Source organism: Rhinatrema bivittatum, chromosome 15 (assembly GCF_901001135.1).
Source record: "Rhinatrema bivittatum chromosome 15, aRhiBiv1.1, whole genome shotgun sequence".
Classification (NCBI taxonomy): domain Eukaryota; kingdom Metazoa; phylum Chordata; class Amphibia; order Gymnophiona; family Rhinatrematidae; genus Rhinatrema; species Rhinatrema bivittatum.
Window position 1 is genome coordinate 43,766,181 of NC_042629.1, and position 17,654 is coordinate 43,783,834.

Here is a 17,654-nt window from a genome sequence, read left to right on the forward strand (position 1 = left end):
TATGATGATACTTCAGCAGCGAAGACCAGTGTTCCCATTATCCAACATTCAAGCTTGAAAGCATTAATGAATAAATTCGGGGTTGTGCATATTTGGCGATTTCTACATACTAATGAAAGATTTCTCCTATTATTCTAAATCCCATGAGTCGTACTCTAGAATAGATATGTTTCTAGTTGATAAATTATTAGTATCAAAAGACTCCAATGTGTCTAGGATTAATAACATGGTCGGACCATGCACCTATTCTCTGTGATATATTTTTACAAGATGACACAGGGAAATATTGGTGCTGCAATTGAGCTTTATTGCAAGGTACTGATTTTTGTAAGCTGCTGCAGGGAATAATTATGGAATATGTAGAATTTAATGGAGTTATGTCAGTGGTATCTCTGTGGGAGGGTCTTAAAGCTGTTTTGTGTGGACATCTGATAGTGAAGACCAACTATAAGAAAAAAGAAAATACTAAAATTAGAATATTGTTGGAAAGTCAAATAAAAAAACCTTTTAGAACGCACCCATAAAACACACAAATGACTTGAAGATTTGATGAAGTTGTTTGAGGAACGGCAAGAACTACAGCAATTGAACATATCTGAAGTATCATATCATTTAGATATGATTAAACAGTATTTTGAGGGTGGGAATAAAGCTGGGAAACTTTTAGTTCAGCCTCTCAAAAAAAAACACCAGAGCAATAAACAAATACTAAAGATTTGGAAGGGAACTACCTTTTCCGAACTTTACGTATCAGGGAGAGATTTTCTCAGTTTTATGCTGAATTATATCAAAAATATTCATCTGTTTCTTTGGATGTGGTTGCATATCTATCCACAATAGAACTTCCCTGTATTAATGAAGAACAGAGGGTCCTTTTGAATAGGGAGATCGGAGGCATGGAGGTGACACACGCTATAAAGGAGTTGAAATTAGGCAAAGTACCCGGGTTAGATGGGTTCACGGGTAAATTTTATAAAGTGTTCGTGGATCAAGTGGTTCCATTATGAACTAATGCATTTAATTCTTTTCTGGGAGACACGTCATTAGCTCCTCATACAAATGTTGCAGGTATGACAGTATTGCCTAAACCAGGGAAGGATGTAACCTTGTGAAGTTCCTTCCACCCCATATCTTTACTTAACATAGATCTTAAATTATTGGTGAAAATTCTAGCTAATTGTTGCCAATTATTGTTCACAAAGATCAATCAGGATTTATACCAGGACGTATGGCGTCTGATAATATTAGGAGGGTTCTGGATTTAATTTGGTGGGCAAATCATCACTCTCTCTCTTCAGTTTTGATGTCTGTAGGTGCTGAAAAGCTTTCAACAGGGTACATTGGGCATTTTTATTTCTAGTTTTAGAAAAATTTGATCTAGGCTTTAATTTTATCCGCTGGGTTAAGAAAATTGTGTACACGTCCAGAAGCAAGTATTAAGATTAATGGAGGTTACTCCACACCCTCTTCAGTGCAGAGAGGCACGAGACAAGGTTGTCCTTTGTCTCCATTACTTTTTGCATTAGTGTTGGAACCATTTTCAACTAAGAGCAGGGCTAATAAGGATATTAATGGGGGTCAGGGTGAGGTCTACATCACATAAAATATCTGTTTGCTGATATCCTTTTCACTATAAGCAAACCCATGCATTCTTTACCAATTTTGTTGACAGAATTGGGGTCCTATAGCAAGGTATCGGGATTTAAAATCAATATTGATAAATCAGAAATTTATGCCTCTTTGGCTTTCAGAGACTCATCAGTAGCTTTCAGTTGCAAATTTTCTGTTTAAATGGGCGACCATGTCTATATTTGAGTAGAGAGAAAGCGAATTTAATATATATGGATATATGGAACAGATATAATCTTTCATGGCTGGGGCGGATAGCATCTATAAAAATTAATGTATTACCTAGGATTTTGTACATTTTTCAAACTCTATAGCGCTGTCAGACGCCTTTTTTTGAAAACTGTACAGGTGTGGATTTTTAGCTTCATCTGAAGAAGGCCACCTCAAGTTGCTCGATTATGTATTATATCAGTCTAAGGCGCTTGATAGACTGGGGGTTCCCAACATTAAAAAAAAATATTATATAGCCGCACAGTTGAAAGCAGTAATGGATGGCATAGGGTACATGATGGTAAACAATGGGCAAATATTGAACAAGTGCAGGCTGGCACTACCAAAACATTGTAGAACTCTGCCTTCTCAATTTCTCCTTACACTAAACGCATGATACAAATATGAGACTGGTGGAAGGGGACTCTCCTTGGGTTCTCGTGTCATTTTTGTAGGAACCTCGATTTGACAATAAAGATTTCTTACCTGGATTATCGCATGACACACATTTCAGAGATGGAGGTGCTTCAGTCTACAGGTTATTGGTCAGGTGTGGGAAGCAGGCAGGATGTTTAGCTTTAACAAGATTCGTGATTTGTTTCACATACCACAAGAGGAGGATTTTGCAGACAATCAGTTATTGCACTATGTGAATTCTAGTCATGTCAAACCACATCTCAGGGGGAATAAGGTCATACTGGCTTACACGTATGGTGAAAACCATTGGAAAAAAGTGGATTGCCCGCCTATTTTAAAGGTTGAATGTAAACTGTTTTCAGTGTTTTACCTAGGCAAACTGACTGCAACTCGTCAGGATAAGGTGGACAAATTCTTGAAAATCTGGCAGCCTTATGTGACTTGGCTGTGAAGAGATAATATGGTGAACTTTGGGCCAAATTTTAGTAGCTACGCCCGATTTTATAACATGCGCTCGCAACTGCGCACATGTTATAAAATCCAGGGTCGGCGTGCACAAGGAGGTGCATCTTGCGCACGCCGAGCCCTAGGGGAGCCCCGATGGCCTTCCCCGTTCCCTCCACCCCCCCCCCCCCCACCTCCCTTCCCCTACCTAACCCGCCCCCTAGCCCTACCTAAATCACCCCCTACCTTTATTTTATAAGTTGCGCCTGCCTCTAGGCAGGCGTAGGTTGCACGCGCCGACCAACTGCTGGCCTGCGATCCCCGGCACGACCGCTGTGCCAGAGGCCTCGGTCCTGCCCACTCCCCGCCCCTTTTTTCAAGCCCTGGGACATATGTGCGTTGCCGGGCCTATGCAAAATAGGCTCGGCGTGCACGGGAGCGACTTTAAAAGGGTTACGCGCGTAACCCTTTTAAAATCCGCCTCGTGTACCAGAATCTTGCTTATATTTTGTACTTTTGACTGGTCAAGATGTGGGATTATTGGGGGGGGAGATGACAAGGAAAAATCTGTTGATTTTATAATATCTGTATGATTTCAGAATCAATAAAAACTTTAAATTACAAAATAAAAAAAAGAGAATGGGTGTTATGGGTCGGTCTCCATTATCGGAGAGGAGGTTGTTGAACAGAAAGGATCTTCTTGAGATCTTGGATAACTTTGTGCCTTTTTAAAAATCTTTCTGAATTAAAGATCTTGATGGTGGGTAAGGCTATGTGCTGTCTTTATGATCCTGAACCCTCAGAGCTCACTGAAATCAGTCCCTGAGGATATGCTATGGATTTTAGAAATGAATTCTTTTCTGCAGGAGGGACGCCTGTCATCTTATTTTAAGTGTTCTGTTGTCTCCCCTTTCCCCCACCTCCTATTTGAAAAAAGCCATTTCTTTGATGCAACACTGCGCGAGTTACCATCCTATTGCAAATGTCTCCTTCCTGGCGGTTTGCACAATGTGAATCGGGTGATGGGGCCGCCATGAACCAGGCTCGGACTCAATGAGGTGCTTAGCTCGTTGGTGGCGTTTTAGGGGGAGCCTCGGGGACAGCTGGGTGGTGTTGGGCCGTACTTGACTTGGTTGGGGGGGGGAGGGCCCGGAAAGAGCTTGGAAGTTCTGAGCTCTTTGGTGGCTGAGGTTTGATGTTTTAATCCTTGTGGGATTGTGTTCTAATGATGTCGTACACGACCTTGGCCAGCTTTTGTATCTGCTGTTGCAGTATATAAATGGAAGTATTGTTTTAGATTTGTATTTTCAAAGCTACATGTGTACTTCATTTTTTTTTTCCTGGCAAAACTCTGCTTGCACAAGGAGTGAGCAAGCACACAAGTGTCCACTCGTGCTCTGTACCTGCAGCAGTTCTCAAAGTGAAAGTCCATGCAGATGCTTCCTTTTTGAAAAATTGGGGCAAAGATGAGTGAAAAGTATGCATGGGGCGCACACAAATATTATCTCCCCCCCCCCCGCCCCCATGATGAACAATTCTAGGCCTAACATGGCACCCAGATGGAATTCCAGTTAAGAGGAAACAGAGTGGATATTAGCACCCAGCTCATTACATTAGTGGGACAGTTTATTCTGCTTAGCTTTCGTCTCTGTTCCAGCTGTGGGATGGTTGGATTTTATTTTTTTTTAATTGGCCCTACAGACGTCTGCTAGAGCTCACACTCACACTCGCACACTGCTTAGTATGCATAAAGGAAGTAATTTTAAAAGGCATTTCGTGTGTAAATGTTACATACAATTTTAGCAATTTAAAAAAAAACAAATAAAGCTGAAACAGTGTTCCAAAAGTCAAATCAACAAAAGGGAACAGCGCTGAGAAATGAGCACCCAAACATCTACATCTGTTATATAAGCTGTTCTCATAAAATTGCTTTTTTGCCATTAGGTAGGCATATTAGCCATAAGATATGATCCAGTACCACCTGTTCAACCAAAGTAGTATATCTTCTATCAACAACAGACATTTTGTATTTTTTAATACAAATAAAATCTATTGAAGAAGAATAATCAAGCACTTGTGTTCTTCAAAATGAAGAAATCGAAACCATGCAGCATATGGATATTTCAGAAGTTCATTCAGACAGTGTTTTTTGACTTATTGAATCCAAAATGTTCTGCATATTAACACCTGCTAGCTTCTGAAGATGCCCAGTACTGCAGCGTTTCAGCACAAATGTTTGCCTGCATCAGGGGCTTCTTAATTATTGAAATTGGAAGAAATTATTACAGCGCGAATATGCCCGCCATCAGCTGGGCAGGTACAGTAGCTGTATAGTGCTGTTGTAGGCTATAAATGGTGTCTGTATTGTTAAACTGCAGCATTGGTGGACTAAAGAAGCAGCAATGTTAGCCACAGAAAACTAAGTGTGTATATATTAAACCCCCCAAAGGGACTGGACGCAGCACAAGTTCTTGAAACTTCATGATCAAGGCCTCCGCTCTAGCTGCTGTCCGTTCACACATCTGGTTAGCCGCGCTAAATAGTTACACTTTAATGACACCTGGATATTTTCTGTCCCTCCCTAGGCTGCCGTATTGGACCTATTTTGGAGGCGTTTCGGCTATGACTCCAGAGCAGTACTTGAGGATGAATGGATTTCCGAACACGTATTGGGGATGGGGTGGAGAAGACGATGACATCGCCATGAGGTAAGAGCGGGGCCATGCAGCAGGATGCATTCTTTTGCCTCCTTCACGGGCGATGCAGGAGTTAAAGATTTTAAGAAGCACCTTTGGAGTGGGAGTGGATTTGTGTAAGTATAAGCTGCCGTAATAGGGGACAATTTCTTGGAGCTGAGAAACGTGATTTCAGTAGTTTGTGAAAACAGAAGTTTCCTTTGCACTCATGCTAATCCACGACCAGTTGGTTATGCACCTCTATAAGCAGATGGAGACGGAGTAAAGCTGACGTTACAGTATATATATACACCTGCAGTGACATCAGCCCACCAGTATTCTCGGTCTCCAGCAGATGGTCGACATGCATTTTCCCTACTACAGCAAGGGTTATTTTTCCCTATATGTATCACATTGCACTTGTCCACATTAAATTTCATCTGCCATTTGGAAGCGCAATCTTCCAGTCATGCAAGGTCCTCCTGCAATTTCTCACAATCTACTTGAGATTTAACTGTCTCCATCTGCTGCAAGGAAGGCAAAACCCAGGAGTCTGGGGTACGACAGGAACGGAAATTAGCAGGTAAGAACCAATTTTCCTTTACTGTACACTGAATTTTGGCGCACAGTTTTCAATGCTTGGCTTTTTGCAGAGGCCCCAATGGGAGGAAACAAATTATCAAAATGATCAATTGGATTTAATTGCTCGTCTTGCCAAACTCAAGCTCCAGGTGAGTTAGTCAGGTACAGAAGGTATTTTCCCTGTCCACATAGGATTTGCACTCTGAGGCCTAGATTTATCATTTTGCCATAACCTTCGCAAGAATAGCGTGTTAAATTTATCACACCCACGATATTACTTCATAGCTTTGCGTAGTGCCCAGCAGGTATTTCCATGTTTTGGGCTGCTGAGAGAGAGGCTCTCTATTTCTACCACTGTAGGAGGGTCAACTAGTAACTCGAGGTGAGGTTTTGGTGGCAGTCTAGGGTTTGGGGGCCAGTTTTACATGCACAGTCAGGGGTACAAACAGCACAGTACACATCAGTGAACATTTGATGTGATTTGGAGTGAGGAAAGGAACACAAAGATGAGATTTCTACACCGTACTCTTGCCCTAGCTTGATAGCATCAGGTGCTATCACAAATCTCGGTTTGGGTATTTTGCACAGCTTAACGCCAGGAAAAAAAGGAGTTATTTCTGGCAATAATGTGCAATACACTATCGCACACAACGATAAACACCCCTCACTTTCATAAACCCCGCCCAAATGCCTCTCCTTTGACTAAATTTTCAAAATGTGCATGAACATCTCGTGCTGCGAAAAATAAAGCATTCGTTATGGCGTTATCGCAGGTATTAGGGCGTTATGCAGCCATTAGGACCCTTACGCGATTTGAGAAATGATCCTTTGAGTTTGTATCTGAGGCAACAGAAGGTGACATGACCTGCTCAAGGTAACATGGAGTAAGTGGAAGAAGTGGGATTTTCAACCTGCTGCTTTCACAATATTCTGAAAAATTCACTTACAAGGACCAATTTGTCCAGAGTAGATGACCTAAAAATCTATTTTAATGTATGTATTTCTTTTTTTTTGTCTTTGCAAGAATGTTTGTGTGTTTTTTCTGTATCCTCTTCTTATTTTATTTCTTATAAGGGTATCCTACACTTCTCTGCTGCATAGCCAAACCTGTGCTTAGCTGTATTGTATTTGTAATCATTTGTCCCTTGCAAGTCCTGAAGCACTTACAAAAATTATTTTTCAGAAAATGTCATAATTGATACTCTCCTGAGATCCTAAGGACTTGCAAAGTGAGTGATTACAAATCTAGTATAATTCAGAATTAGATTTCGCTGGGCAGCAGACTAGGTTTACCCTTATAAGAAATGTTTTTTTTAAATGCAGCAAACTTTTTTTTTTTTTTTCTTATGAGAAACCATTCTTGTGTTGAAAATAAAATTGGAGGTCCTTCACACTGGATAAAATGGTGATTTTGTTATGAAAAATGTTCTGTATGTGTTTAATAAAAGATGATTCGTTTTCTCCTCTTGTTTGGCTACAAGGTATTTTTTTGAAGAGGGATTGGTCATCTTATTTTTGCTCCTTTTTTTTTTTTTTTTTGTAATCAAATTTTTTTGGAGGGTTTTTTTTGTGCAAAGAAAAAAAAAATGTTGCAGGATCTGAGTTTAGGAGACCTCACTGGACCCTTTTCTGGATGGTCTTAAGTGAGTAACATGACACAGCTGCTTCCAGAGCAATGTAGTTCTTTTGATACATCTGAACAAAGATCTCCAGAGTATGATTGTCCCACACTACACCCCACAGACCTGAGTTATTAAAGCTTTTTTTTCCCCATTCTATGCCAGTGAGTAAACCCTTTCAATAAATTGCATGTTGTGAAATGTTCTGCCTAGATACACCTTCTTAGGACTTCCCACAGTCTTTTCCTAAAGGAGGAACTACCTGCTGCTTTTCTCACACTCTATTTCTAGCTACTAAACCCTGTCAAACTGTTTTTAAGATGCTGTTTTTAAATTTGGAAACAAAAAAAAAAAAAAAACCCACCCACACAAAGGGGTTGAATTAGCACAAGTTTGAAACCTGTAAGCAGCAGCACCAGTTGTCAAGGCTTCAACCCTGGACTACTTAACTATTTGTGCATATTTCCTAAACACTCCTAACTCAAATACCTTATACAATTCCAGAACTTCTTTCAAAAGTAATTGTGATTTTTCTTCCCCTCAATTTATGTTCTAAGTTACCCTTACATGTATGCAGGTCATAAAGGATAGCCTTTTCAACAAATAACTGAAAACTTTATAGAACATAATCAGAATTCCTGCTTCATGCATTGAGTAACAGTATTAAAGGCTTTAGGCAAGACAGACAAAGAGCTTTCCTGTGAGTTATTTTTATTTATTTTTTTTTTTTTGTGAGAGAAGGGGGGTAAGTCTTAATAGAAATGGGAGAAGAGACTTGGAAAAGTCTTTACTGTGGGTGATGTTTTTAAAAATTGAGTTGCATAATTTTTATGTATTTCTTTATTTAAAAGATCTGTTGTCCACTTACATCCATATACGTTTGTAGCAGATTACAATAAGACATACATTAAAAAAAACATTTAGAATGACAGGTAAATAAGTAGAACAGTTTAAAAAGAGCTTCATAATATGAGGTTTATCAACTCAACCTCCTTCTAAAGCTTGTTTAAACAGAGAAGGATTTAGTGCAAGTTAACTGTTCATAGTTATTCCAACAAGGAGTTCCACAATTTAGGAGCCGCAATAAAGAAGGCTCATTCTCAGAGTACACGCATGAATGACATCATCAGATGGAGGTCTGACATGGAAAACTTATATCAGTTTCTAGAACTTTGATTTGCTACACTGGGCATGCCCTATACCATGTGTCCATGCAGGGTCCCTCTTCAGTCTCTTTTATTTATTTATTTATTTATTTTTTATTGCGGAGCTGCAACATCACGGTTGGGAGCTCACTTTGGGCCTTTTTGGCCTAACATAAGTTGCCATACTGGGTCAGACCAAGGGTCCATCAAGCCCAGCATCCTGTTTCCAGTAATGGCCAATCCAGGTTACAAATACCTGGTAAGTACCCAAAACATTAAGTAGATCCCATGCTTCTAATGCCAGTAATAGCAGTGGCTATTCCCTAAGTCATCTTGATTAATATCAGTTAATGGTCTTCTCCAAGAACTGATCCAAACCTTTTTTAAACTAGCTACATTAACTGCACTAACCACATCCTCTGGCAACAAATTCCAGAGCTTAAACTTCATGGAGTGCCCCTTAGTCCTTCTGTTATCTGAAAGAGTAAATAACTAACTGATTCTCATTTACCTATTCTAGATCCCTCATGATTTTATAGACCTCTGTCATATCCCACCTCAGCCGTCTCTTCACTAAGTTGAATAGCCCTAACCTCTTTAGCCTTTCCTCATAAGGGAGCATTCAATCCCCTTTCTTTATTTTCATCACCCTTCTCTGTTTCTATTTTGGAAAACTTTCCATATTGTTTTCGCCTGAGTTTGAGGCCAGGTCCCTCTCGGTCCTCCCCTTAATTTTCCTCGTCAGGGTTTTCATCATTTATCGGTAGATTTCCTTTCATGGTCTATCCTCCTGCTGCGGCAGTGATTCGATGCCCACCACCATCTATCTTGATCTTGCTTCCCATTTATTTCGCCCTGTCCTGGCTGCGTCCAGCGATGCCCTTGGTCCCAAGAACCATGTCCATCACAGATCCCCATGATGTATATGTTCTCTGCCTGGGGGCATTGCATGACATCTGGGGATGCCGAAAATATGCATAAATGTCCCCAAAGGGATGTCCTTTTTGGCTCTAAAATGGAACAACTCTTCAGATCAGAGAAAAGCAAGCCATTGGCATCAGTATCAGTAGCATCAGCATCGAAGGACCTTGGAGCCGCACTGATGGACACGAAGCCAGCAACATCGGCAAAACTGTATTTCATTGGTGCCTTTGGCTGATAGGGGCTCCGGAGACCAACCATTGTCTGGTTCCTCCAAATCGAGGAAATCTGATTCCTTGTCATCAACCTCTGCACCGGGGAAAGACCATGCCGAGCATCGAGAGAAGCCAAAGAAGCATCAGCATTGGTCCCCATCGATGGACTGTGCTGGGCATGGGGATACGCCAGCTCATGCTGTGATGCCCCTGAAGCAACTCCGCAGCAAGGAGCGCCAGTCCTCCAATGCCAGGGGTCTGCCATGGTCTCCACCGGTCCTGATGCCAATCACTGATCTTCCTCTCAGTTCCAAAGAGGATCTGGCCTCCTCTCCTTCCTCGCAGTCTGTGTTGGCATCTGCAGTGTTTGAAGAGGAGCTTGAGCAGCGAGCAACTGGTGGGTGAGCGGGCAGTGTGGGGCATTGATCCCATGGCACCAATGGGTCGAGCCTGTTCTACCAGGGCAAAGAGGGCAGGGATTTTACTTCAGCTACTTCTAATTCCAAAGAAAACAGGAGGACTCTGCCCCATCCTAGAACTAAGGGCCTTGAACAGATTTGTAAAAAAAAAGCGCTAAAGATGGTTTCCTTGAGCACCTTGATCCCCCCCCCCCTTTTACAAAAAGGGGACTGGCTATGCTTCCTCGATCTGAAGAATGCGTACACTCGCATCGATCTTCCAAGTCACTGGAAGTCTCTTCAATTTGTGGTGGGAAAACAGAACTTTCAGTATCTGATGTTGCCATTTGGGTTATCAGCCCCACGGGTCTTCACAAAATGCCTGGCTATGGTGGGGGCACACCTCCGCAGGCCATTGAACAATTAAGACTACTTAAGATGGGTCAATTGAGGACAGAGAAAATACATGACCACCACCATGGTATAGATGGTACGCCCATCTCTGTACAGCCAATAGGTGTACATTTTGTGCGGGGCCGGCTTCAGTTGAAGCCTCCCTTCCAGTTGTGTCTTGGGACCTCAACGTGGTGTTAGCTCAGCTGATGAAAGCTCCTTTTGAGCCACTGCACACTTGTGACCTGAAGTACCTGACCTGGAAGGTCATATTTTTGGCGGCAGTCATCTAGTGCACAGGGTCAGCGAGCTCCAGGTCTTAATGACTTATCCACCTTACACTAAGATTTTTTCTCATAACAGAGTGGTCTTGTGTACATGCTTTAAGTTTCTGCCTAAGGTGGTGATGGACTTTTATCTTAACCAGACCTTCGTCCTGCCAATATTCTTTCCCAGGCCCCATTTACACCAAGGAGAATGATCCCTGCATAGTTTGGACTGTAAGCTAGTCTTTGCCTTCTATCTGGTGTGGCCAGAAGCCCATGAACAGTCCACCTAATTTTTTGTTTCTTCTATTAGGAATAGGTTGGGTGTTGCTGTTGACATTCAGACACTATTGAATTGGCTAGCAGATTACATTTCTTTCTGTTATGCCCAGGTGGGACTGGATTTTCAGGGTCATGTCAAGGATCATTCTGTCTGAGCCATGGCAGCATCAGTGGTCCACTTGAGAGCATTTCCCGTGGAGGATTTCTGCAAGGGTGCTACATGGAGTTCTCGCCACACATTCACATCTCACTATTTCTTGGATAGGGATGGCCGACAATAGGTTTGGTCAGTCTGTCCTTTGGAATCTGTTTGAGATGTAGAACCCATCCCTCTCCTGCCTAGGGCCCATTGTTTGGGTTCAGGATGTCGCCCCCTCTGTTACCAACAGCACCATTGTTGGCACTTGGTTTGAGTGTCTGTTGGTCCCCTTTTACGTTGGGGAACAACTTGTTGCTAGGGATTCACCCATGTGTGAGGACAACCATCCTGCTTGTCCTCTGAGAAAGCAGAGTTGCTTACCTGTAAGAGGTGTTCTCAGAGGTCAGGAGGATGTTAGTTCTTACCAAACCCGCCCACCACCCTGTGAAGAGGGTCCCAGCGTGGACTTGTGGTATAGGGCATGCTGGGCCTGCCCAGTGTGGTAAGCCACAGTTCTAGAAACTTTGACATAAGTTTTCCATGTTGGCGCTCCATCTGATGTCACCCATATGTGAGGACTATCATCCTGCTGATCTTGGAGAATACCTGTTAGAAGTAAGCAACTCTGCTTTCTCTAGTGACATCTAAGCGAGCCACTCTGGAAAACGATATTTCCAACAGATGATATGTGACTTTGTGGCATTTTAGTTTCGGGAAAACCAGTGTACATGAATAGCTTACATAGTTATCGTGCAAACATGAAAAGGAACCAGATGTTGTTGGATGGATGGACACAGATGGGAAGGAATGACCTGAAGACTGCTTTATTTCAGTGTATAATGTGCTGTGATTTTGCTAAGCCATGCTTGCAGGCAAATAACTGTTTTGGCCAAGGTTTTAAGGATTGTTGTTCAGGCCCACAATTTTTTTTGCTATATAGCTCTTAAGTCTTTGTCTCTCCTAATTACTTGTATGTATCTTTTTTTTTTTTTGTGTTGTGTTTTAAAGGATTCAGTTATCAGGAATGACAATGTCTCGCACCCCTCTTAGTCTTGGTCGCTACAAAATGGTTGCACACATTCGCGATGAAGGCAATGAAGAAAATCTAAAAAGGTACGGTAATTATTGAAGCAGAGACACTGCTTGGGAATCCTGCTTATGTCCCAGCACAGTGATTTTTAAAATACGTGAGAAACAGACCGCAGAGGTTTGACTCCAGTTTCTCCCCAAAATACTCACAATGATACTGTGCTGTCTGTTTTTAATTGCTCTTTAAAATATGCACTGTACATCCATTGAAAGTTTTATGTATGAGCATTTTATTTGTATGTCTGGTATGTGCCAGAAACATAGAACTGTGCCTCTGTGGCCCCCCCTTTCTCACTGAAATATTGTTTTTTACGGTCATTTTTCTCTGCAGTAGCTGTTAGTATGTATAGAGCAGATGTTTGATTGACTTAAATTGAAAGGCTGTGCTCACTGGCAGTTCATTTAAATATGATCCCTGTATGGTTTTGCCTTTTTTAGAAACACAGTGTGCGGGCACTTCTGGGGGAGAAGACCTGCAGCTGCTCATGTTTTATGAGCAGTACATGCCAGCTTGTGGATGGGAGGTGGGAAGAAAAAAAAAAAGTAGTAGCAGTTATTAGCAATATTATTTGGGCTTGAATAGACAGTAATGCAATGCCTTATTGGCACTAAATGGCTTTTTTTTTTTTTTACCCTGCAGTTTCATCTTGATCCTTTTTGTACTTTTGGCTCGATTGCACTTGAGGCTGGGGTTTGGCACCGTGAGCCTTCATTCACAAATACTGGGGGTTTCCTCCCCTCTATTTTATATCCCCGCTTTGGGAGCGGAACACTTCACCCAGGGTTTGAACTGGGGATCTTCTGCAGGGCAGTGCATAGCCCTTGCCAGCTTGAATGGGTTTTATTTTTAACTCTTTACTGATTTATGTAACTTCAGAAGCAGAGAAGCTGTAGGTAGATAGATCAATCCCCCTACTCCTCACCTCCTAGCAGAGGCTGCTCTTTCAGAAACAGGTTTGTCAGCTATTGGAAAAGATCATTCTAATTCAAGCCGAACTAGTGATCTGATTGAGTGCTCTTAAACTGCTGGTATGCAGGATCAGCCATCTTGGAATGACAAAAGGAAATAGAATTGGTGCATTCCTTCAACTGGTTAATACTTCTGTAATGTTTATGCTATGTTGTATGGTTTTTGGGTTGTTTTTTTATTTTTATTTTTTGATCAGGATGCACATTTTAAGTCATGTCCACATTCACAGCTTATTTACAAGAAATAAGAATAAAAATGCAATAACAGACTTGCAAAGGATGTTAAAAGACCAGAGAAAAGAGCATAAAAAAGGGAATAAAGGATATGAAATTAACCAGCGGTATGCAGGATGGATCTGTCTCCCTCTCCAGCTGCTGTTGTGCGGTTCAGTAGGTTAAAACAGATAGTGGGAACATATTATGGAATGGTTGGAGAAACTAGAGAAAGCAGCAGTGGAATTGAAAATGTTTACTAAAGAGACTACCTTCAAAGTGTGTATTTTTGTTTGTTTGGTTTTTTTTTTTAAGGTGATAAAATATTCTTTTAGATGACGACAACCAGCCCTCTTCCTAGAGGAATCCAGGTTTCCGATCTGCTTTGGCTCTGGTTTAGTCGGTCATTTGATTACTGCAATTGTGTTATACAGTATTTGTACTCCTTTTCCCAATGTGATTTCTCTTGTCATTTTATATTTCTTAAGCATTCAGTGACTCCGGTTACCCTGAACTCTTCCACTTTCTGTCTGATACTGTAGACTCTCCAAGTAATGTGCTAAAAGAGAAGCATTAACTGCTCAGAGGTATAGAAAAGATGATGCTGGAGCATGTGGTCAGCAGGAAAGTTTTCTCCCTTCCCATACTCATTCCTTCTCAAAAAAAAAAAAAGGAAACAAAAAGGGGAGGGATGTTGATTCTCAATTACCTTTTAAAGTATCCTCCAAATCAACGTCTCTTTTTGTATATATTCTGTCTCTCTCTCTCTTTTTTTTTCCTGTTGCTTTCCTTGGCATTTCATTCCTCCCTTACCTTGCAGGCATGAGGACACTCTGGAAGATCAGAGGGAAGATAGCAGGGATTTGGGTGCCAGAGCTGGGGTGCTGTTGCAAATTTAATCCTCCTCCTTCAGCCTGCTGAAACCTAGCCTTGGCAATGCTGAAATGTCTTCCGAAATATACAGCCTTAGCCTGCAAACTTTCAAACCGGTGCACAGTATGAGTGGCGCCGGTAGTGTATCTACAGATTTTTATTTTTCCTGACATTTTAGTCTACGTTCAAATCTAATCACTTTCTTGGGTCCCAGTTGTGTTTTTTTACTCCTCCTGAGACACACAGTGCCAACTGCTAGACTTTCCTGTCCTCCTGCACAATTAGATGAGAGAATTCCTGCATGACTCGCTAGTCTGGAAAAGGTGCTCCTGCATCGCTCGGGATGTGCTGTAGGAAAGTGGTGTGTAGACCTCCGTTGGGTTCAGCTTATACAGGCTGTGCAAACATGCCTAGCGGCTCATGGGCAACAGGAAAGGCCTACATGAGTCCGGTTCAGGTGTTGGCCGTCTGGTCTTTGTTTCAACGCTAAAGTACAAGTGCTGTGATTGGGTGGAATTAGCTGTTTTACGAGGGTAATAAGACAGTCTTAAGTTATGCATAATTCATTGTATTCATATGGGTATGTTTCAAGCATCACAGCACACTAAGCATACAGTAGACTTGTATTATGACACATCCAGTCATATGAATGTTGATTGATTTATATTCTGCTTTTTGGCATTTCAAAGCGGATTACATTCAGGTACTGTATGTTGCTAGTTAAATGAATCACAGCTTATCTTCTTGCACTATCCTTTCATTTTCACTGTTAATGTGTTTTTTTGGGGTTTTTTTGTTTTTTTAAATTTCCTAGATACAGCAAGCTCAGAAAGACCAGAAGAACCTGGAAGGAGGATGGGATGAACTCTTTGACTTTCCAGCTGATTTCAAGAGAGGAAACGAAGCTTTATACCAACATCACTGTGGACATTGGCGATATCTCAACTCTGCCTCCTGTAAAAGCAAAAGAAACGTGGAAATCTTTGTAATTACAGTTTCTGCCTTGACAACCGGTGATGTGGAAGGAAGGTGTGATAAAACGAGCAAGCAGCTAGCATCTCCCTCACTTTTTGCAGAGTGTATTCTGCTCTGCATCTGAAGCTAAACACATATGTTTTTATAGTTTGGCTTCATCTTCTAGTGAGGCTGAGTGTTTCTAAACTGTTCACAAATAGAAGAAAAAGGGTCTTGGTGCCTTACATGCTTGGCTGTCTCTGTATTAAGATAGAGATTCTACATAGTTGTGTGTTTTTTTGTGTAGAACATTGAAGATACTTCCAGTGCCTTAAACTACCTCCTTTTTATGCCTCTGTCCTCGGTGTTCCTCTGCACAGTCCTTTCTGTTGAAAGGGAGACATTTTGATCTTACATCTATGTGAGCAAAATCCCCGGCCCAAGATTCCAGGGCTAAGGGATTGTGGTGTTGAGCAAGTGATTTTAATCTGACCACTAGTTTGCTGGCACAGTAAAAAGTAGTTGTATTAAAACTGCTAATGCATGTACAAATATTTAGAGCAGAGTAAAGAGGAAGAGGCCCGGGAAAAAGACATTGGACTTGTTTGGCATATGGAGCTCAGAAATCAGATGTTTGCGAGTTGAAAAAGTTTTGGCTTTGTTATATGTTGCCACATCTTGGTAGTGCATGGTAGGACAGTTTGGAGAATTTTTTTTCATCTCAGGTCACATTATTATTATTTATTATTTGATTTATATTTTTGATTAATGATCAGGCATATTCTAGGGTTTTGCTTTTTCTCATATCCTATTCTACGATGTCTTCTATGTTTGCTTAATTTATTAACAAAATAAGTATTTCCGCCCATTGAAAGAGGCTTGTGGAATGCAAACTCTTCCTCGTGACATGACTTTTTTTTACAGTGTGATCTACTGATGCTATGAGCAATATTAGATACCCATATGGCATTTGTAGTAACCCGGTCTAAATAAATGCTGTTTTGATACATTGAGCAAACTGCCTCTGGAAGTTGAATAGCAGAAGCAAATGTCCAGCCTATTAAGTCTTTTAGCATGTAGCATGTTGTGTTTTTTGGTTTGTCGTCCCCCCCCCCCCCCCCCCCCCCCAGTGTTTTACTGGAAGCAAATAGTACGAGTGCCTCTGACTGCAGCCATGGAATAAACAATTTCCCTATGGCTTGTTAGGATAATCCTGGTCATGTATTTTCTCTATTCTCAGTTGACCCATCTTGAGTAGCCTTAATTGTTCAATGGCCACTTACAGTATGTTAATTTAAAGTACCCCCCCCCCCCCCCCCCCCCCAAGGCTTTCTCCCCATATTGTCTGGTTTTTAAAATGATCGGTTTCTCTAGACTCTGGACTTGGTGTGTGAGCACTTCCAGCTTACTCCAGCGGGAATCTTCCTGAATCCAGCCACATGTAAAGCTAAAAAATCTGGCAACTCTGTTCTATAAAGATTGTGCTTCCTGCACTACATGAAGCGAGCTTTGTTTTGTAACCAGGAAACAAAAATGTACCTTTTTGCATTTATATGCTTTTTATTTTTTTATTTTCCTTTTAACATTTATAGTACAGGAAAGCTAAAAAAAAAAAAATGCTTGTCCACGTTGTACCGGGAGGCTATGACTGTATATGCAACGCAGAGAAGGGCTAGTGAATGGTGAGTAAAGGCCCCCTGTGTTCAGGGTGGCAGGCAGAGTCTCCTTCACAAGCCCAGTCAGCGCTGCCACCAAGCCACTGGAGCGGTCCTTATCCAAGGATCACTTCTGTTTTGCAGGTGTTGCGCATTTCAAGGACATTAACCCCAAGCTGCCTTCATCCTGTTTCTCAAGTCCTTTCTGGCAGTGCTAAGAGAAGACACTGTACGAACTAACAAGTGCCTCGGAGTTCTTTTCTTGTAAATTGTCCATATATAGATGGTAATCCTTTACCTACAGCTGATTTAAAAAAACAAAACAAAACCAGCTTTTCTTTGGGCTGCTGCAAGACTAGTTAGCATTCTAGGCAAACCTTCGGTGGTGCACTCTCCAGCCCCAGTTTTCCTACTGGCAGCAGCTCCAGTACAGCGCTCCCTCCTTTCGCAGCATTGGCTTTCCCTGTCTGGGGCTCATGCTGGTGGGAGTTTTACCACCCCCCAAAACTTTGGCACTCTAGGCTTCTGCTACTTTGTCTAATGGAAGCTCCAGCCCTACCTTTTTT

General features: G+C 41.6%; 1 protein-coding gene across 6 annotated transcripts in view; it reads left to right on the forward strand.

The window, feature by feature from the left end:
* LOC115076687 (beta-1,4-galactosyltransferase 3-like) overlaps positions 1 to 16,440 on the forward strand; it is a 58,447-nt gene extending 42,007 nt beyond the window's left edge. For all 6 annotated transcript variants that reach the window (XM_029578403.1, XM_029578405.1, XM_029578408.1 and 3 more), the window contains 3 exons: positions 5,286 to 5,408; positions 12,344 to 12,448; positions 15,294 to 16,440. In XM_029578403.1, coding sequence (XP_029434263.1) covers positions 5,286 to 5,408; positions 12,344 to 12,448; positions 15,294 to 15,468 — 403 coding nt within the window. In that variant the 3' untranslated portion in view covers positions 15,469 to 16,440. The remainder of the gene's footprint in view (positions 1 to 5,285; positions 5,409 to 12,343; positions 12,449 to 15,293) is intronic.
* Positions 16,441 to 17,654: the final 1,214 nt, after the last annotated feature.